At 45.5% G+C, this 22212-nt stretch overlaps 1 protein-coding gene across 2 annotated transcripts in view; it reads left to right on the top strand.

The window, feature by feature from the left end:
* Positions 1-237: 237 nt before the first annotated feature.
* ptprr (protein tyrosine phosphatase receptor type R) overlaps positions 238-22212 on the top strand; it is an 80179-nt gene continuing 58204 nt past the window's right edge. For both annotated transcript variants that reach the window (XM_057326751.1, XM_057326750.1), the window contains exons 1-2: positions 238-461; positions 1085-1380. In XM_057326751.1, coding sequence (XP_057182734.1) covers positions 404-461; positions 1085-1380 — 354 coding nt within the window. In that variant the 5' untranslated portion in view covers positions 238-403. The remainder of the gene's footprint in view (positions 462-1084; positions 1381-22212) is intronic.

The following is a 22212-nucleotide window of genomic DNA, read 5'->3' as shown; positions in this document are numbered from 1 at the left end:
AAGGATACCACCGGGTGGGTCACATGTGATTCATAAACAAATCAGCACAATATGCTATAAGGAAGGAAACGTATAGTACACAAAGACTTTTTGATATTCTTATTTGTGAATGTTTTAGAAATTTTAAAATGCACTGATTATGTTCCGGTTTGGACATTCGAGAAAAAAAAACTGAATCAGAAAGGTTGACTCTGCAAACTGAAGCGAGTCATATGGACTCACATCGGTTCTCTGAAATGAATCTTGTCAGCGCTAGAGAGACGCCAGGGTGTGTGATCCTCAGATCCTCAAAATTATTGAATTAATGCACACAGTATTGCAGTGTCTCAACTGTAGACACATTATAGCCTTTACTGATCTCCATAAAGCAATGCCATTGTAACACAAGAAGGATCGTTTGATCATGTTGTGGAAAACGGCATTTGTCGTTATTTCTCCATGGCTTGTCTTACACATCACAGGTGAGGGTGAAAAACAATAGAGATATCGCTTGCTTTCATGTCTAATATGCATGCAGCTTTGCGACCTTTCATATATACACGCATAAAAATAATATTGTGCACATTAACAGCGCGTGACATGTTATTGTCATGTGTGGACGTTTTTTTGGCGAATGCATGTTGTATTTATTTAACAATAAACATTGAATTGTTAATTGTCAGGATAACACATAAAAACTATATTACACGAAGTGTTTATTTCAATGAAGGCTTGTTGAGGAATATTTTTATTCTTATGCTGTAATGACCCATGCATCCATGTCAAGGTAACTATGGTGTTGTCTCATGTTTATGTGTATGCTCAAACAGCATTGCTGTCATTTGTTTATGATCTCTGGTTATCCTCTACAGTTTACTGTATAACAGGCTTTTATACAGCACCCATATGTGCATTAGATTATCAAAAATCTAAATGTTAAATTATTTTGCTGTAAATTCATCTGGTGTATTGTAAAAGCAGAGATGGATAGCTTGCACACCACAAACATTTCCTTCATGAAAACCTTGAGCAAATCTAAGCAAGCCTTATGCAGGTTATGCAGGTTATAAACCGAAAAAGTGAATCCTGTTTGTCCTTCTTTTAGGGGCCATCTCATCAAACGATGAAGTTGATCAAATACCGCATCAGCAGCACATCTCTGATAGGCTAACTGGTCCCCTGTACCAGCATGCGGGCATCCTCGATCGGGAAAAGTCTTCAGATTCGAATGCAGAAGTATTTCATAGCCAGTCCCGCCCGCGGGTAGCCAAGGTGGCACCAGGCTTGTTTCTGGAGTCCCACTTTCCAAAAGTTCAGCAGAAGCAGTCAAAAATCATCTTTCTACCAAGATACAGTCGTGTGGTGAACAAGCCCGTGTCTGCCCATCGTACGGTCACAATGGTGAGTGCCCACATGTAACTATAATTGAAGCTGTGAAATATTACACATAGATTACACACATATTAAACAGACGTTTATAGATGTGTTTATAACAGTGAAACATTTCATATGAGGCTGTCCTAAATAATCCGAAATAATCTGCAGAGACTATATTCTTTGCGGATGTGTACTGGAAGTTAAGTTTGGGCCACAAAAGCATACATGTGCAGTAACGTTTGTTTATGTTGTTGCTTTGAAATCATCTATAGTTATGTTTTATGCCCGGTTTAGACTACAGTTAGGTCAGATTTGGACTACACAGTCACTGTGTCAGATGCTGATACGTTTTTGACTCCTAATTTTTTAAACTATCTGTTGTACAAGAAAGTGTTTTTCATCATTCATGACATCTGTGATGTCAGCAAGAGGGCGTAGCTAGTTCAACAAACAAGAAAGCAAATAAACAATGTCTACCTAAACAGTGTGTAATCTGTAGCAGTTGCATCATCAGAATGAATGATTTACTTGCTTAAAGGGATACTTCAGGCTTGAATCAAAATTTCCCCATGTTTCACTTACACTCAAGGCATCCTAAGTGAATGTGACTTTTTTCTTGAAGAATAATGCAATCGGAGTTATAATACCACGTATACTTTTACTTCCAAGCGATAGAATATGAGTGAATGGGGGGGCAATTTTTTGAAGCTCCAAAAAGTGCATCCATCGATCAAAGAATGGCTCGACACGGCTCCGTGGTCTTAACAAAGGATCGATGCATTTCATTACGAGAAATATCAATATTGACAATGTTATTATGTCAGGGTTTTCGGGGAAGAACCCAATTGCAGGCAGCGGTAGGTGGTGGGAAAACAAAGACTTTGTTAGACAAAAAACCCACGATGGGGTAAAACAAGGACAGGACTAAATGACAAAACAGAAAATAAACACTTCCCTCGAGGGGGATAAAACAATGGAACAGAATAAACTAAGACTTACTGTAATCAACAAGAACCAAAACTAAATAACAGCTATAACGTAACGTAGAGAACAGACAAGGTAAGACAGTTCAACGGGGCAAGGTATACAATGGGTTTAGACAGCAAGGCGATGAACAAGGCAAGGCGAACAAGGCAAGGCAAACAAGACATGTAAGCAAAACGAACGAGCACAGGACAGCAAACACAAGGGCATTAAATAGGGAGACTAACAAAGGATAAATAACAAGGGACAGGTGTTGGGAATGAAACACTAATGGAAGGCTAAACGAGGATGTTAGACATTATCGTTAATAGCATTGTCAATATGGATATTTCTCTTAAACAAACTCAACGATTCGCTTCAGAAGACCTTTGTTAAGACTGTGTAGAGCAGTTCTTTGATCAATGGATGCCCTTTTTGTAGCTTCATTAAATTGCCCCCAATTCACTCCTATTCTATCTCTTGCAGTGGCGTGCACAGGCCTCTGCTAGGGCAGGGGCTGAAGGACCAAAAAAGGGCACTTAAAAATAAACGTATACATTAACAAGTGTATTTTTACAGTGTCTAAACAGGTGCCGTAATGATTTATTAAATATAAATTCAAACCAAAATAGGGAGATAAAAAATACTATATACAGTACACTGACCAAAATTATAAACGCGCAACACTTTTGTTTTTGCCCCCATTTTTCATGAGCTGAACTCAAAGATCTAAGACTTTTTCAATGTACACAAAAGGCCTATTTCTCTCAAATATTGTTCACAAATCTGTCTAAATCTGTGTTAGTGAGCACTTCTCCTTTGCCGAGATAATCCATCCACCTCACAGGTGTGGCATATCAAGATGCTGATTAGACAGCATGATTATTGCACAGGTGTGCCTTAGGCTGGCCACAATAAAAGGCCACTCTAAAATGTGCAGTTTTACTGTATTGGGGGGATCCGGGGGGTCCGAAAACCAGTCAGTATCTGGTCCGACCACCATTTTCCTCACGCAGTGCAACACATCTCCTTCGCATAGAGTTCATCAGGTTGTTGATTGTGGCCTGTGGAATGTTGGTCCACTCCTCTTCAATGGCTGTGCGAAGTTGCTGGATATTGGCAGGAACTGGAACACTCTGTCGTATACGCCCATCCAGAGCATCCCAAACATGCTCAATGGCTGACATGTCTGGTGAGTATGCTGGCCATGCAAGAACTGGGATGTTTTCAGCTTCCAGAAATTGTGTACAGATCCTTGCAACATGGGGCCGTGCATTATCATGTTGCAACATGAGGTGATGGTCGTGGATGAATGGCACAACAATGGGCCTCAGGATCTCGTCACGGTATCTCTGTGCATTCAAAATGCCATCAATAAAATGCACCTGTGTTCATTGTCCATAACATACGCCTGCCCATACCATAACCCCACCGCCACCATGGGCCACTCGATCCACAACGTTGACATCAGCAAACCGCTCACCTTCACGACGCCATACACGCTGTCTGCCATCTGCCCTGTACAGTGAAAACCGGGATACATCCGTGAAGAGAACACCTCTCTAAAGTGCCAGACGCCATCGAATGTGAGCATTTGCCCACTCAAGTCGGTTACGACGATGAACTGCAGTCAGGTCGAGACCCCGATGAGGACGACAAGCATGCAGATGAGCTTCCCTGAGACAGTTTGTGCAGAAATTCTTTGGTTATGCAAACCGATTGTTGCAGTAGCTGTCCGGGTGGCTGGTCTCAGACGATCTTGGAGGTGAAGATGCTGGATGTGGAGGTCCTGGGCTGGTGTGGTTACACGTGGTCTGCGGTTGTGAGGCCGGTTGGATGTACTGCCAAATTCTCTGAAATGCCTTTGGAGACAGCTTATGGTAGAGAAATGAATATTCAATTCACGGGCAACAGCTCTGGTGGACATTCCTGCAGTCAGCATGCCAATTGCACGCTCCCTCAAAACTTGCGACATCTGTGGCATTGTGCTGTGTGATAAACATTTTAGAGTGGCCTTTCATTGTGGCCAGCCTAAGGCACACCTGTGCATTAATCATGCTGTCTAATCAGCATGTTGATATGCCAGACCTGTGAGGTGGATGGATTATCTTGGCAACGGAGAAATGCTCACTAACACAGATTTAGACAGATTTGGGAACAATATTTGAGAGAAATAGGCCTTTTGTGTACATAGAAAAAGTCTTAGATCTTCAGCTCATGAAAAATTGGGGCAAAAACAAAAGTGTTGCGTTTATAATTTTGGTCAGTGTAATTGTAAACAAATATCGTTAACTTCTATTTTACTGAACAAAATGGTAAGAATCTAGAGGGTAATAATGTTGAATTTTTGTTATTTTTATAATTTTTAAAATAAATTTGTTAATATTTTATGGCTGTATTATATAGATGGAAGTGCTAACTGTCATGAAATCAACTCAACTCACTCAACTCAACTTTATTTATATAGCGCTTTTTACAATTTTCGTTGTTACTAAACAGATGTACATGAGACATATTGACTATAAGCAAAACAATTAAAGTTGTACCTGTAAAAACAAGAAAAAGGTGAAAACACAGAAAACAGACATACCCACATACAAAACACTCCCCACACACACTATGCACACATACTAACACACATAGACATACAGTAGACACACACACGGACGCACAGGCTTTGGTTGACTATCCCCGTGGGGACAGTCCATAGGCGTAATGTTTTTATACTGTACAAACTGTATATTCTATCCCCTATCCCTAACCCTATCCCTAAACCTAAAGATCATAGAACACTTTTTGCATTTTTAGATTTGTTAAAAATATTGTTCTGTACAATTTATTAGCTTTTTTGCCCCTGGGGACCTCAATTTTGGTCCCCACGGTGACACGAGTCCCCATGTGTTGGTGTGTATTCAGGTTTAGGTCCCCACCGGGATATACAAACATGAACGCGCAGACACACGAACGTGCACGCACACACACACACGCGCATGTCTGGTTTACTATCTCCGTGGGGACAGTCCATAGGCGTAATGTTTTTTATACTGTACAAACTGTATATTATATCCCCTAACCCTACCCCTAAACCTAAAGATCATAGAAAACATTTTGCATTTTTAGATTTAAAAAAATATTGTTCTGTACAATTTATAAGCTTTTTTGCCCATGGGGACCTCAATTTTGGTCCCCACGGGGACACGAGTCCCCATGTGTTGGTGTGCGTTCAGGTTCAGGTCCCCACCGAGATATACAAACATGAACGCACACTCACACACACACACACACACACACACACACACACACACACACACACACACACACACACACGCACACACAGACAAGCACGCACACACACAGACACGCACACACAGACACGCATTTAAGATAAAGGAAAGAGAAAAACAGGTCAAGCAGACTATAATTTCCTATATGCAATATTAATTAAGTAAAACTTTAAAATTCTAATTCTAAAGCAGTCCCCCGGCCAGGCAAATAGTATGAAAACGGTGGCGAGGAACCCAAAACTCCAATCAAGAAAAAAAACCTCAGGAGAACCCAGGCCCAACCGGGGGATTCCAGTTCCCCTCTGGCAAATTATAGATTTAAGATTATCATTAATAATCTAATAGCATTTGAAATTTTGTTGTGAAGACGTGTCAAGTCGCCGCGTCCTTCTTTATCCAGCTCTATCATCTCAGCTCTTGTCAGGAGAATGCTTCCCATTCTCCGCTCTACCATCAGGTCTGGGCATGAACTGCACCCTGCTCGCTGTGGTAACCTTGGAACAATGAGACAAGACTGGCTGAGAGTAGAGTACTGTTCTGCACTCTTTGATGCAACAAGTACATTAGTTGTTGTTGGAAGTGTTCCTGGTTCCGATTGATCTAACTCAGGGGTGGCGAACCTGTTTGGCATGATGAGCCAAAAAATATACCTTATCACTGCAAAGAGCCACATACAGTATATGGAAAAAACTGTCTAACAAGAACTTTTACACAAAATTACATAAATGAGCCTTTATAAGCCTACCTTTTTTAACATTAGTGTGACACCTGGCAGTCTTTCATTTCCACAATACTTTTTAGGTTTGGCTTGTATTCAGTTGTGGCGACTCGCAGTAACTCTTTCACATGTCTGTCAGTAAGAACAGAGCGATGCTTTGATTTGACTTGTTTCAGGGTGGAAAAAAGTGATTCACAGATGTAAGTCGACCCAAACATTGACAACAGTTTGAGTGCAGCCTGTTTGACATTGGGATATCTCTTAGTTGGGACCATCTTCCAACACTCCACGGTTCCTTCCCTCAGAGTACACTTAAGTCTGTCATCCTCAGAAAGTTCAATCATTTCAAGCTGAGATGCTGCTTCATCTTCCACTAAAGGGGCTTTCAGACAGTCTGTTTCAGCAGTGAACGGGTTGATGAGGAATGTAATCTCAGGTCTTTTTTGCCGTAAGTCAGAGAATCTGTTTTCAAAGCTCTGTTCAAGATTTTCAAGGAGTGTTGCATACCGTTCAGTACTCGCTTTTACAACCTCCGTCTGCTACGGCAAGCAGCGAGGGTGATATGAGGATTACTGTGAGCGATAATCCGCCAGCCACTGGCTCACGGACTGTTCACACCTCGTCTCGCTCGTCTGACCGTTCCCCAGGAGACGGTCCGCCGTCTTATTCCTCAATCACGTATTCGGACACGATGCGTGATGATGAGATGTCTCTTGCAGCATCGGGGGGTGACGTACTGCTATCCGACTCCGACGATTCCTCGGGCTCCCTCCCTCGGGGGGTCGAGCCCAGGAAGAAGCGGACGTCGAAATGTCAGCCATGCTTTCCCGGGCCGCCGTGAGTGTTGGGTTGCAGTGCCCGCACTGCCTCTCACGACGCTCGCAGCTGGCTACATGGTGCCTCGGGTTTGAGCGCGGCTCCAAGCTGCGCCTGCCCCCAGTGCCGTGTTTACTGGAAGTGCATGAGGAACTTAGTAAGACGCCCCCTGATGGGAACGAGTGCGACGAGCTCGGAAACGGCCCGAACCCAGAGCTCACCCCAAAAAGCGCAGAATAAATGCTGGACAGCAGCCGGGTAGTGCATGCTCCCCCCAAATAGCGAGAATTGAGGCTTCCTGGGTGATGGCTTGCGTTCGCCGTGGGGCTTGTGGGTCGTGCAAACCCTGATGGTGCGATGCTGCTGTGGTCTCCGGATGTGTGGGGATCCTGTGAGTTGGGAGTACGAAGCACGGGCCCCTGTGGGTGGTCGCTGCGACCTGCGACCTGCAGGTGATACTGGCTTCGGGGGCTATGAGGGGGTATGCTGCGACAGAGTAAAGGAAGAAGCACAGGCCCCTGTGGGGCGATCGCTGCGGCGATGCTGGCTTCGGGGGCTATGAGGGGGTCTGCTGCGGCAGAGTAAGGGACAAAGCACGGGCCCCTGTGGGCGGTCGCTGCGGCGATGCTGGCTTCGGGGGGCTATACGGGGGTCTGCTGAGGCAGAGTAAGGAAGAGGCACTGGCCCCTGATTGGCCATCGCTGCGGCGATACTGGCTTCTGTAGAGGTGGTGTCTGCTGTGGCAGAGCACGAGTTTGAAGCACGGGCCCCTGCAGGGGCGATCGCTGCGGCGATACTGGCTTTTGTAATATTGGTGTCTGCTGCGGCAGAGCACGAGTTGGAAGCTCGGGCCCCTGCGGGGGCGGTCGCTGCGGCGATACTGGCTTCTGTAGAATTGGTGTCTGCTGCGGCAGAGCACGAGTTGGAAGCACGGGCCCCTGCGGGGGCGGTCGCTGCGGCGATACTGGCTTCTGTAGAATTGGTGTCCGCTGCGGCAGAGCACAAGTTGGAAGCGCGGGCCCCTGCGGGGGCGGTCGCTGTGGCGATACTGGCTTCTGTAGCATTGGTGTCTGCTTCGGTGGAGTGTGAGTTGGAAGCCCGGGTTCTTGTGGGGGCAGTTGCTGCGGTGAGCTGAATTCTGGAGAGGTGAGGTCCAATTAGCTGAGTACGAGATGCGCGCCGGGCTCCGGTTTTACACGGAGGCTGTAGCTCTGCAGATGTCTGCCAGAGAGGTGCCTCGAGCCAGTGCTCACGAGGAGGCTGTACTCCGTGTGGAGAGAGCTCTCACCCAGTGGGCGTAGGCGATCTTAGGACAGGTACGCCAAGTGACGCCGTCCATGATCCAGTGCACCAACCTCTGTTTGAGACAGCCCTCCCTGCTGATCTCCAAAACAGACAAAGAGCTGCTCAGAGCTTCTGCGGCTCTGCGTGCGGTCCAAGCAGAGGCGCCATGCGCGTACTGGACACAACACGGATGGGGTTGGGTCTTCCTCCCCGGTGGGGAGCGCCTGTAAGTTCACCACCTGGTGTCTCGGGGGAGTGGTGGGAACTTTGGGCACGTAGCCGGGCCGGGGTCTCAAGATAGCGTGAGAATGACCGGGCCGTACTAGGCAATCTGTGGACACGGAGAATGCTTGTAGGTCCGCTACCCTCTTGAGCGTCCTCCCGAGAGCCGTCTTCATCGAAAGTGAGAAAGAGCGGCATCTCCGAGGGGGCTCCAGGACCGCATCAAGGTCGTAAGAGGGTACGGAGCGTGGGTGAGGTGGTAGCCTTCCCGCGCCCCTTAGGAACCAAATGATCAGGTTGTGCTGTCCTAGAGACTACCAGCAACTGGGTCGTGATGAGCGGCAACAGCGGCTACATACACGTTCAGTGTGGAAGGGGGAGAGATTACTCTCGAGTCTCTGGGAGGACCGCACCCACTTGATCAAGCAACTCCGCAGGTCTTCTCTTCGAGAAGAGCACCAGGATGAGAAGAGGCACCACTATAGGCGTATAGTCGCCTAGTGGCCAGGGCCCTAGCCTGAGTAGTGGTCTTAACCACTGCAGGGGTTAGGCCACTCAGGATCTCCTCGTTCCGTCCAGGGGCCGGACATGGAGGTTCCAGAGGTCTAGCCCGTGATGCCATAACGTGCCCTTCCCCTGGGAAAGCAGGTCCTTCGTCAGGGGAATCGGCCAGGAGGGAGCTGTAGTCAAGAGCATTAGCTCCGAGAACCAAGTCCGGTTGGGCCAGTATGGCGCAACTAGTACACTTGATGCTCCAGGGTCTGTGCAATGAGGCTCACTGGGGGAAAGACGTACTTCCGCTTGTCCGACGGCCAGCTGTACGCTAGAGCATCCGTGCCAAGGCAGGGAGTATCTTAGCGGGAAATGGGTGGTGTCCAGGGAGGCGAAGGGGTCTACCTGAGCCCGCCCGGACTGTACCCAATGAGCTGGCTGCGCGGGGGTGGAGTCGCCACTCTCCGCGAGGCGTCAACCGACGAAAGAGCACATCGGCTGTCTGGTTCAGGTCACCTGGGATATATGTGGCTCGCAGGGATCTGCTCACCTGCGGACTCCACAGGAGGAGGCGTCGGGCGAGTCGTGTTAGCTGCTTAAGCGAACGCCACCCTGGCGGTTAAAACGCTACGGCAGTTGTGCTGTCCGACCGGACCAGCACGTGCTTGTTCTGCACGAGAGGTTGTAACCCCTTCAGTGCGGGTAGCACATCCCACAACTCTAGGCAATTTGATATGCCTGCGCAGGCAGGGAGCCCGTCCATCGCCCCGACACTGCGTGCCCGTTGCACATGGCACCCCAACCCTGCAGGGAGGCGTCTGCGACACTGACGCGTCTCGACCTGCCCGAGAGGGACCCCTGTCCGTAGAAAGGTCATTGAAGACCAAGGGGTTAGGGTGCGTCGGCAGAAAAGCGTAATCACCATCCGCCTGCTGCCGGTGTGCCACGCTCTCCAGGGAACTCGACTCTGTAGCCAGTGTTGGAGCGATCTCATGTGCATCAACCCGAGGGGTATCACCACCGTCGAGGATGCCATGTGCCCAGGAGCCTCTTCCCACTGACTACTTGAACCCAAGCAGTTCAACACTGACTGAGCGCAGTCCCGCTGTAATGGAGACAGAGTTGAGTTCCATACCAAAAAAGAGGATGCCCCGCACAGAGGAGAGCTTGCTCTTTTTCGGTTGACCAGTGACCCAATCGATCTAGGTGCCGAAGCACTAGGTCCCTGTGTGTACATAACAGATCTAACGAGTGTGTCAAATGAGCCAGTCGTCGAGATAGTTTAGTACCCGCACACCTCTCTCCCTGAGGGGAATGAGGGCGGCTTCCACGATCTTCGTGAAGACTCGTGGGGACAGGGACAGACCGAAGGGTAGGACTCTGTACTAATATGCCTGACCCTCGAAAGCGAACCGTAGGAACAGGCGATGACGAGTGAGAATCAAGACATGAGAGTAAGCGTCCTTCAGGTCGATTGCCATGAATCCATCTTGACATCTGATAGATGCCAGGATGCGCTTCCGCGTGAGCATCCTGAACGGCAGCTTGAGTAGGTGCCTGTCCAGGGTACGCAGATCTAGCGACCCCCGCTCTTTTGGGGACGATGAAGTACGGGCTGTAAAACCCGTTGAACATCTCGGCTAGAGGGACGAGCACGATCGCTTCCTCACCAGAGGGGTGGCGACCTCGGCCCGAAGCACGGGGCATCCCTGCCTCTGCTAAGGTTAAGAGGATGCCCCGAAACTTGGGCGGGCATCTGGGGAGTTGGATCGCGTAGCCGAGACGGACCGTATCCCGTAGTCACCGTGACGGTTTGGGAAGCTCTTGTCAGGCTCCCAGGGACCGACAGGGAGGCTAGGGGTACGTTATGCTTCATCGACCTGGTTCGATGGCTGGCAGTGCGGATCCCTCGCCGTGGGGGGGGACCCCCGGAGAGGAGATCGGCTCTGCAGTTTTACCTGCCTGGCGATGATGTCTGATGATTATCCTTGACATTGGGTCTTGCCGCAATGTCGAGTTGCCGAACACCGTCGTGTAGAGGGTGAGAGCGGCTGTGATAATACCCAGACGATGATGTGGCACAATGCACCGTCGATTGAGAGTGCTTAGGCTGCTGATTATCCTCGACATTGGGTCTCGCCATGACGCAACGTCGAGTTGCCGAACACCGTCGTGTAGAGGGTGAGAGCGGCTGTGATAACGCCCAGAGAGGGAGAAAACTTTTTAGAATGGGCTGCTGGGATGGGGCAGGAACCGTCCCGGATCGACCACCAGCAATGGAATGGCTGGGGTCGGGCCCGAAGGTATTCTCGATCTCCCTGGGGTCTTCCCATGAGGGCCGCTTAGGCTTTCGCCGTGGCTGCTGACTGGGTGGTGGTCTTCTCTTCGATGTCTCGAAGAGGACCAGGGCTGCTGGGAAGCAGACGGTGCATGGGATCTCGGCGGCCAGAGGGCGGTCGAGTCGCGGCTGTGGAGGACATACTTGATGCTGTCTGCTCCCTGTCTGTCGAACTCGACAGTATCACCAAACAGCCCCCCCTTGCGAGATGGGTGCATCGAGAAAGCAGACTTTTTCAGTATTACTCACCTGTGCAAGGTTCAGCCAGAGGTGTCTCTCCTGGACCACACGTGTGGACATCGCCCGACCCAGGGCCAGCGCGATCACCTTGGTCGCCCGAGAGTGAGGTCGGTGAAGCCGCGGAGTTCCTGCATAGGCGCTGGGTCGGTCTTACCCCCGTGGAGCTCTCTCCGCGCATTGTCCTGCAGGAAGGCCATAGCGTGGAGAGAGGGGACAGCTTGGCCCGCAGCAGAGTAAGCTCTCGACACCTCAGATGCCGAAAAGCCTACGTGCTTTGGACGGGAGTCTAAGTCGAGCCCCTGGGGGACATCGACGTATCCTCTAGCTGCCCCACCATCGAGGGAAGAAAGGGTGATAGAACTAGTTGACGTGTACGCGTCGAAGGGGGCATTCCACGTCGTACTAGGTTCCTCATGCACTTCCAGGGGAACACAGCACTGGGGGCGAGTGCGGCTTGGAGCCGCTCTCAAGCCCAATGTACCGTGTATCCAGCCACGAGCGTTGGGAGAGGCAGTGCGATGCACCGCAACCCAATACCGGCGGCCCGGGAAAGCATGGCTGACATTTTGACGTCCGCTTCTTCCTGATCTCGACCCCCCAAGGGAGGGAGCTTCAAGGAATCGTCGGAGTCTGATGCCAGTAAGTCACCCTCCGATGCTGCAACAGACATCTCATCATCACGTACCGTGTCCGATACGTGATTGAGGAATAAGACGGCGGACCGTCTCATGGGGAACGGTCAGACGAGTAAGACGAGGTGCGAACGGTCCGCGAGCCAGTGGCTGACGGATTAGCGCTCACAATAATCATCATATCACCCTCACTGCTCGCCGTAGCGGGCGGCAGGGCCGTAGTCCTGCCGTCATGGAACGGGAAGCAGACGAGGTGGTGGCTGAGTCCCGTGGGAACACAGCCACCCGTGACACAACGTCTAAATCTTCAACCGCCCGCAGTGCGGGCAGGACGTATCCACAACATCTGCCCCAGCGTACTGGAAGCAGACATCGTGTCCGTCCCCCTCCTCGATGAGTGTGTTGCACCCACGAGAACAGCGGGACATGCCACGCTGGAGAAATTTGCTCTTTTAGAGAAAAAACTTGAACACTTCTGGAACCGCCGAGACACCCAGGGAAAGTCGCTGCAGGAAGGGACAGTCCGCTGCACCACGTCGTAGAGCCGGCAGTCTTGTAGCGAAGTCTGTTGATCATGAGCGAAGGCTCCGAAGAACAAAAGGTGAATGAATGAGGCACGCCATCTCCTTTTATAGCGAGTATCCGGGGGCGAGAGTCCGGCATGCAAATTTCATTCGCAATTTTCATTGGCCTTTTCTAAGAAGTGAAGCGATTGGTTCTCAGGGACGAACCCCATCTGTCGGTTCGACACAACGTGCGAGAACGACAGGAAGGGAATCCTGTTATAATCAATGAAATTGTTACATTGTATTGCTGTTTATGATAACTCGGGGACATTCACGACTGAATTCTACTGGTGACTAAGTGTCATGATTATGAAATTTTGATGACGATTATTTGTCTATAAATCATTGCGATTATGGTGTTAATTGTCTGTTTTAGGGCTTTGATGATTATGACGATTAATTGTCTGTTTTTGAGCTTTGACATTTAATTCTCATGCATTTTTGATTCAGCGATTGAAACGACCACTATTGTCTGAATACAAGACTATTTTTTTTCTTGGAATACATCAAAAATTGGGTCATCATATATTTAAGGTTTAGCTTTACCTGTCAATAATACAACCGCCAATACTTGTAATTAAGTAAATTTATCAGGTGTGATTGAAGCCACCATTAAATGCTATCAGTCATAGAAAAGCTTCTAGTCTGTTTTTTTCTCACTTGCAAGACTACAATAAAATTAACTTGTGTGTTAGTGAAATTTTGGTAGACTGGTTTTCACACTGAGATTTGCTTAAATATATATAAATTGTACTGCAGGTAATTTGATTATGTTTTAGTCTTTTTTTAAGTGATTGTGTTGTGGTGGTACATTTTACAAGTATTAAGTAACAATATATACACTAAAATATGCAATATGCAGATACACTACAGCTCCACCTAGTGTCTTCTATAGAGATGTGCAATAATCGCGATGATCTGAAACCATCGCGATGAGGTCAAACAATCGCGATGAGACGATTATTTAATAATCGTGACAGCCCTACTGGTGACTCATTTAGACGCCTCTGATTGGCTATTACGTTACTAATCTCAACAGATCCGTCTGTCTCTGGTTGTAATGCTAAACCCATCAAAAAGCATGCAGATCTACAAGAAATGCTGTAATCGACTTTCACGTTCATTTTCACAATTAATTTTAGTTGTGACAGTTAGTAACAGTATTATATTATTAATATATTTCGTTTAATTGAGCACGGGGCATTTCTTCCCCATTTATTATACATTTGGACATATACAGTAATTGTTCTTTGCCTCAACTAAATTCGGATCTTGCCCGTAACTAATATTATAAAAAACACACTGGGACATTTAATTTCTTTGAATAGATTGACCATAACCTGCACGCTGCCACATTAGCTACAACAGTATGGCAAATACATTTCTTCTGTGCAATGTGCTGCTGCTGTAAAGTAACTAGAGACACGGAGCAGTTTTGACCATAAAAATATTTTGGATTTTTGTTGTTGTTGCGATGATAGAAAGCTAGGTAGTAGCTATCATTATCTAGTATAATTATCACTTTTATAATTTATATAACTTTTTTAAGGATGACCAGAAGGGCACATTTACATTTTGACAAAAGGGGCAGGGACTTGAGCCCCCCTGGCCCCTCCCCTGTGCACGCCACTGATCTCTTGGAAGTAAAAGTTTACATATTATTATAACTCTGACTGCATTATTCTTCAAGAAGAAAGTCACATTCACTTAGGATGCCTTGAGGGTAAGTAAAACATGGGGAAATTTTTTATTCAAGGCTGAAGTATCCCTTTAATGCTAATTCCTGTCCTCACTGGGTTGCTAAGCGCCTCTGTTAATATTTGCCAACATTCATTTTTTACAACTCGTCATGGTAGTCACTCGAGGAAACATCATAATGACTGGAGCATTGTTGCCATATCTCCCCAAACATTTCCTCCATGGCATAATTCCACCTGGCAGCACTAATGCAATCGTCTATCAAGTTTTGTCATGTTTAAAAGCTGTGTACAGGAGAGCTGCTTAGTTCCTGTTGGTTAACATGCTAGTCTTTGAGGCGGGATGTTATGAAGCATTAAGGTGTGGTATCGGTTGTGATATATAACACACTATACAGGACAAAACGATCGTGTCATGAATCGTGACACCTATTGTCAGGTGTCTACAGTGTACATTGACAAGTGGATTGTGCCAAAATCAAGTTGAATTTGTGTAATCTTTACTGGGCATTAATGGTAAGTGACCTCTAGTGGACATAATACAGGTTGTATTTTATGGAGTTTAAATGATGTGTGTGACCTTTTTACACAGTCCCTTACCCACTAAAACTTTTACTTTACAAAAATGTATGATATTTAAAATAAACACATAGGAAGTTTTGTCTTGGTCTTCAACCATACAACTAGATTTTTTGATTTTCTAAAAAAGATTGACCAATGCTCCAGTCCTACCGTTGCAAAAAACCCTAATAGGGATTCTCGCCTCAGCAAATGCCACAAATAATAGGGTTCTAGATGATTGTATTTGACATTGATATTTGGCAACTGTACACAAAATCAAACAATGTGCTTTCAAGTATCGTAGAATTGTGAGGTGAATGTGTTTTGCGGTAGACTCCGATGAACTCTATCCCCCTCAGAGCCAATTACACTAATGCACCTGATGCAAGACCTCCATAAACTTCCCCGCTCTCACAAGGTGTCCAAAAAAATCAATCGGCACTTATATATCACTGCTTTGTCACAGCGCTGCCTGTGAGAGGCGTACATTTAATATTTATTTGTGTTAATGCAAGCCACGCTTAATATGGGATGTGTTTAGTACACAAAGGTCTTTGCAATTTGCCTGTTACAATTAATGCAGCTTTGAGAGCTACTTTGGTGTAGGTGGCAAAATAAATCTTGTTTGCTTTTTCAGTACGTGTTCCTGCTCTTATTTTGTGGGATTCATCAGTCACAGGCAAATTGCATGAACAAAACTAAACATGCTGTTTCTGTACACTTGCAATGAAGATTCAGAGTTGACAAAAATCATGACTTAACATGTTAACTTGAATGAACAAATTCAGAAACTGCAAGCTTTACAACAATAACTTGCCATCAAAATGGCAACAGCAAGAGATATCTGTAAAATGGGGATGGTTTGGTGTTGAGAAAACAGATACTAAACAAACATTAAAAAAGTTTAGCAAATGTTTATTGAATATTTTTATGTTTAGTTACCGGTTGCATGGTAAACCACAATAAGGTACTGTAATACTGTTACAATTGAAGTTATCTTTAAGTGTACATGATAACAATGTACTTAAATTGTGAAAAAACATTTTTTGCATACAGACAACTTGTTGTCAAAATGATCCCTGTTCACATGGATCTGCAAAAATACTAAAAACTTTGCTTTATGCTGCATTACGCATCCCAGGCCAGTTGTTGGCGATGCCACTTTGTTAAAAAACATGTACACGCATCATGACTCCAACACAATCTTACAGGAATTCGTAACTACATTACGAGGTGGCTCATCTTATTTATATGTTTTAGTACGATATTTACTTATGCACCAGTGATGTTAGGTTAAGTGGTGGGGTTAAGGGAGTGGCTTTAGTATTGCATTTTTTCTGATAATCGTGCATTTTTGTACAATTCACATTGTACAAATTAGCCACCTTGTAAAATAATTTGGAATCCCCTTAAGATCAGGTTGAACTCTGTTCGACTTCCACTATCAGGGCTCTAGACTAACTTTTTGCACTGGTTGCACTGGTGCGCCTAACTTTTTTTCTTAGGAGCACCAGCACAAAAGTTAGGTGCACCCAAATTTTCGACCGCATTGCATTTAACACCGCAGTTTTACCAGTTCACTTTTTTTTAAATCGCTTTCCATATAGGCAAAATTGACTTGTAAATGATTAACTAACAATCTGGTCAACATAAAGTTGTTTATTTGAAGCACAATTCTACAAGAAAGGTAACTTACTGAAAAAGTGTTGGTGCTTAAAGTGCTTGTCATGGCTCTGCCTCACTTAGTAATGTTTTTCTTGGTCCTGTGGCAGAGTCATGGCAAAGCCTTTGGTTACGTGTGGAGAGAAACATATTATTGTCCTTTTGACAATAATATGCGTTCTCTCCAGTGTCTCGTCATTGGCCCCGCCCCTCTCATTTCCAGTATTGTTTCTGGCCGTGTCTGATTACCCTCACCTGCCCTGTGTCGTTATCCTTCATTTGTCTTCCCTATTTAATGCCCTCATGTTTCTTTGTCCTGTGCTCGTGGACTGCATGTGTATGTACTGTGTTCCCTGTACCGTGTGCTCTGTGTTTTGACTTGTCCGTGGATACCCTTGTCTTGCCTTGCCTTCCCTTATCTTACTTGTTTAAGACGTTGTGTCGCTGGTTGTTTTAGTTAGTTTATTTTTGCCCCCCCGTGGGAAGTGTTTTGTTTCAGTTTTTATTTTTAGTTATCGAGTCTTGTTGTCCCCATTGTGGGTTTTTGTTTCTTGTTTTGTCAATAAAGTCTTTCGTGTTAACCCCTTCACTGCCGCTGCCTGCATCTGGGTTCTTCAGCCACGCAATCCGTGACAGAATGCACGAGCCATACTCTGAACCCAGCGGGCAGCATGGAAGAGTCGGATGAGGTGTACAGGAGCCGCCAGGCTCACGTCCTGTTCGGCTTCCGCCAGAGGGGAACTCCCGTAAAAGACTTCGCCATGGACTTCCTGTCCACCGCGCGCTACTCAGGGTTCACCGAGGCAGAGTTGAAGGTAATATTCAACAGCTGCCTCGATGAACCCTTCGAGCCAGCAGAGATGCGCCGGTTGAGACCCCTGGGCTTCGTAGACCAGATCCAACTCGCGATGAATCGTGAGGAGCCCAGGGGAATGTCCATGGCAGAGCCTCTCACGGGGCTGGCGGCTATCCCCGAGGATGGCCCCTTGCAGATCGGGGTTGTGGGTGTCACCATACCGTCCTCTCCACCAGCAGCGAGCCTTGGTGGCAAGCGAGGGAGGCGAGCGTCCTGGGGATCCACCTCCGAGGAGTCCCAGCCGGAGCCAGCCGTGCCTTATACATCCTTCCTTCAGCCGACCCCCAGGCGGGTGGCTCGGCGGAAGAAGAAGAGGCAGCGGCGGGCAGCGTGGACTCCAATCCAGCCGGTGCAGCAGCCGACGTCCCAGCCGGTGCAGCCGGCGTCCAGTCCGGTGCAGCCGGTGTCCAGTCCCGTGTCCATTCCCGTGTCCAGTCTGGTGTCCAGTCCTGTGTCTAGTCCCGCGTCCAGTCCGGTGCAGCCGGCATCCCGTCCGGTGGTGCAGCCGGCATCCTGTCCGGTGGTGCAGACGGTGTCCCGTCCGGTGNTTCAGCGATTGAAACGACCATATTGTTCTGAATACAAGACTATGTTTTTTTCTTTGGAAATACATCGGAAAAACATTGGGTCATCATATATTTAAGGTTAGGCTTTTACCTGTCAATAATAAACCCCAAATACTTGTAAATTAAGTAAATTTATCAGGTGTGAATTGAAGCCACCATAAAATCTATCAGTCATAGAAAAGCTTCTAGTCTGTTTTTTTTCTCACTTGCAAGACTACAATAAATTTACTTGTGTGTTAGTGAAATTTTGGTAGACTGGTTTTCACACTGAGATTTGCTAAATAATATCAAATTGTACTGCAGGTAATTTGATATGTTTTAGTTTTTTTAAGTGATTGTGTTGTGGTGGTACATTTTACAAGTATTAAGTAACAATATATACACTAAAATATGCAATATGCAGATACACTACAGCTCCCCCTAGTGTCTTCTATAGAGATGTGCAATAATCGCGATGATCTGAAACCATCGCGATGAGGTCAAACAATCGCGATGAGACGATTATTTAATAATCGTGACAGCCCTACTGGTGACTCATTTAGACGCCTCTGATTGGCTATTACGTTACTAATCTCAACAGATCCGTCTGTCTCTGGTTGTAATGCTAAACCCATCAAAAAGCATGCAGATCTACAAGTAATGCTGTAATCGACTTTCACGTTCATTTTCACAATTAATTTTAGTTGTGACAGTTAGTAACAGTATTATATTATTAATATATTTCGTTTAATTGAGCACGGGGCATTTCTTCCCCATTTATTATACATTTGGACATATACAGTAATTGTTCTTTGCCTCAACTAAATTCGGATCTTGCCCGTAACTAATATTATAAAAAACACACTGGGACATTTAATTTCTTTGAATAGATTGACCATAACCTGCACGCTGCCACATTAGCTACAACAGTATGGCAAATACATTTCTTCTGTGCAATGTGCTGCTGCTGTAAAGTAACTAGAGACACGGAGCAGTTTTGACCATAAAAATATTTTGGATTTTTGTTGTTGTTGCGATGATAGAAAGCTAGGTAGTAGCTATCATTATCTAGTATAATTATCACTTTTATAATTTATATAACTTTTTTAAGGATGACCAGAAGGGCACATTTACATTTTGACAAAAGGGGCAGGGACTTGAGCCCCCCTGGCCCCTCCCCTGTGCACGCCACTGATCTCTTGGAAGTAAAAGTTTACATATTATTATAACTCTGACTGCATTATTCTTCAAGAAGAAAGTCACATTCACTTAGGATGCCTTGAGGGTAAGTAAAACATGGGGAAATTTTTTATTCAAGGCTGAAGTATCCCTTTAATGCTAATTCCTGTCCTCACTGGGTTGCTAAGCGCCTCTGTTAATATTTGCCAACATTCATTTTTTACAACTCGTCATGGTAGTCACTCGAGGAAACATCATAATGACTGGAGCATTGTTGCCATATCTCCCCAAACATTTCCTCCATGGCATAATTCCACCTGGCAGCACTAATGCAATCGTCTTTCAAGTTTTGTCATGTTTAAAAGCTGTGTACAGGAGAGCTGCTTAGTTCCTGTTGGTTAACATGCTAGTCTTTGAGGCGGGATGTTATGAAGCATTAAGGTGTGGTATCGGTTGTGATATATAACACACTATACAGGACAAAACGATCGTGTCATGAATCGTGACACCTATTGTCAGGTGTCTACAGTGTACATTGACAAGTGGATTGTGCCAAAATCAAGTTGAATTTGTGTAATCTTTACTGGGCATTAATGGTAAGTGACCTCTAGTGGACATAATACAGGTTGTATTTTATGGAGTTTAAATGATGTGTGTGACCTTTTTACACAGTCCCTTACCCACTAAAACTTTTACTTTACAAAAATGTATGATATTTAAAATAAACACATAGGAAGTTTTGTCTTGGTCTTCAACCATACAACTAGATTTTTTGATTTTCTAAAAAAGATTGACCAATGCTCCAGTCCTACCGTTGCAAAAAACCCTAATAGGGATTCTCGCCTCAGCAAATGCCACAAATAATAGGGTTCTAGATGATTGTATTTGACATTGATATTTGGCAACTGTACACAAAATCAAACAATGTGCTTTCAAGTATCGTAGAATTGTGAGGTGAATGTGTTTTGCGGTAGACTCCGATGAACTCTATCCCCCTCAGAGCCAATTACACTAATGCACCTGATGCAAGACCTCCATAAACTTCCCCGCTCTCACAAGGTGTCCAAAAAAATCAATCGGCACTTATATATCACTGCTTTGTCACAGCGCTGCCTGTGAGAGGCGTACATTTAATATTTATTTGTGTTAATGCAAGCCACGCTTAATATGGGATGTGTTTAGTACACAAAGGTCTTTGCAATTTGCCTGTTACAATTAATGCAGCTTTGAGAGCTACTTTGGTGTAGGTGGCAAAATAAATCTTGTTTGCTTTTTCAGTACGTGTTCCTGCTCTTATTTTGTGGGATTCATCAGTCACAGGCAAATTGCATGAACAAAACTAAACATGCTGTTTCTGTACACTTGCAATGAAGATTCAGAGTTGACAAAAATCATGACTTAACATGTTAACTTGAATGAACAAATTCAGAAACTGCAAGCTTTACAACAATAACTTGCCATCAAAATGGCAACAGCAAGAGATATCTGTAAAATGGGGATGGTTTGGTGTTGAGAAAACAGATACTAAACAAACATTAAAAAAGTTTAGCAAATGTTTATTGAATATTTTTATGTTTAGTTACCGGTTGCATGGTAAACCACAATAAGGTACTGTAATACTGTTACAATTGAAGTTATCTTTAAGTGTACATGATAACAATGTACTTAAATTGTGAAAAAACATTTTTTGCATACAGACAACTTGTTGTCAAAATGATCCCTGTTCACATGGATCTGCAAAAATACTAAAAACTTTGCTTTATGCTGCATTACGCATCCCAGGCCAGTTGTTGGCGATGCCACTTTGTTAAAAAACATGTACACGCATCATGACTCCAACACAATCTTACAGGAATTCGTAACTACATTACGAGGTGGCTCATCTTATTTATATGTTTTAGTACGATATTTACTTATGCACCAGTGATGTTAGGTTAAGTGGTGGGGTTAAGGGAGTGGCTTTAGTATTGCATTTTTTCTGATAATCGTGCATTTTTGTACAATTCACATTGTACAAATTAGCCACCTTGTAAAATAATTTGGAATCCCCTTAAGATCAGGTTGAACTCTGTTCGACTTCCACTATCAGGGCTCTAGACTAACTTTTTGCACTGGTTGCACTGGTGCGCCTAACTTTTTTTCTTAGGAGCACCAGCACAAAAGTTAGGTGCACCCAAATTTTCGACCGCATTGCATTTAACACCGCAGTTTTACCAGTTCACTTTTTTTTAAATCGCTTTCCATATAGGCAAAATTGACTTGTAAATGATTAACTAACAATCTGGTCAACATAAAGTTGTTTATTTGAAGCACAATTCTACAAGAAAGGTAACTTACTGAAAAAGTGTTGGTGCTTAAAGTGCTTGTCATGGCTCTGCCTCACTTAGTTATGTTTTTCTTGGTCCTGTGGCAGAGTCATGGCAAAGCCTTTGGTTACGTGTGGAGAGAAACATATTATTGTCCTTTTGACAATAATATGCGTTCTCTCCAGTGTCTCGTCATTGGCCCCGCCCCTCTCATTTCCAGTATTGTTTCTGGCCGTGTCTGATTACCCTCACCTGCCCTGTGTCGTTATCCTTCATTTGTCTTCCCTATTTAATGCCCTCATGTTTCTTTGTCCTGTGCTCGTGGACTGCATGTGTATGTACTGTGTTCCCTGTACCGTGTGCTCTGTGTTTTGACTTGTCCGTGGATACCCTTGTCTTGCCTTGCCTTCCCTTATCTTACTTGTTTAAGACGTTGTGTCGCTGGTTGTTTTAGTTAGTTTATTTTTGCCCCCCCGTGGGAAGTGTTTTGTTTCA

This window comes from Triplophysa rosa, unplaced genomic scaffold, assembly GCF_024868665.1.
Source record: "Triplophysa rosa unplaced genomic scaffold, Trosa_1v2 scaffold124_ERROPOS922197, whole genome shotgun sequence".
Lineage (NCBI taxonomy): Eukaryota > Metazoa > Chordata > Actinopteri > Cypriniformes > Nemacheilidae > Triplophysa > Triplophysa rosa.
The sequence above is the reverse complement of the archived record's forward strand: the minus strand, read 5'-3'. Positions and strand labels throughout refer to the sequence as shown.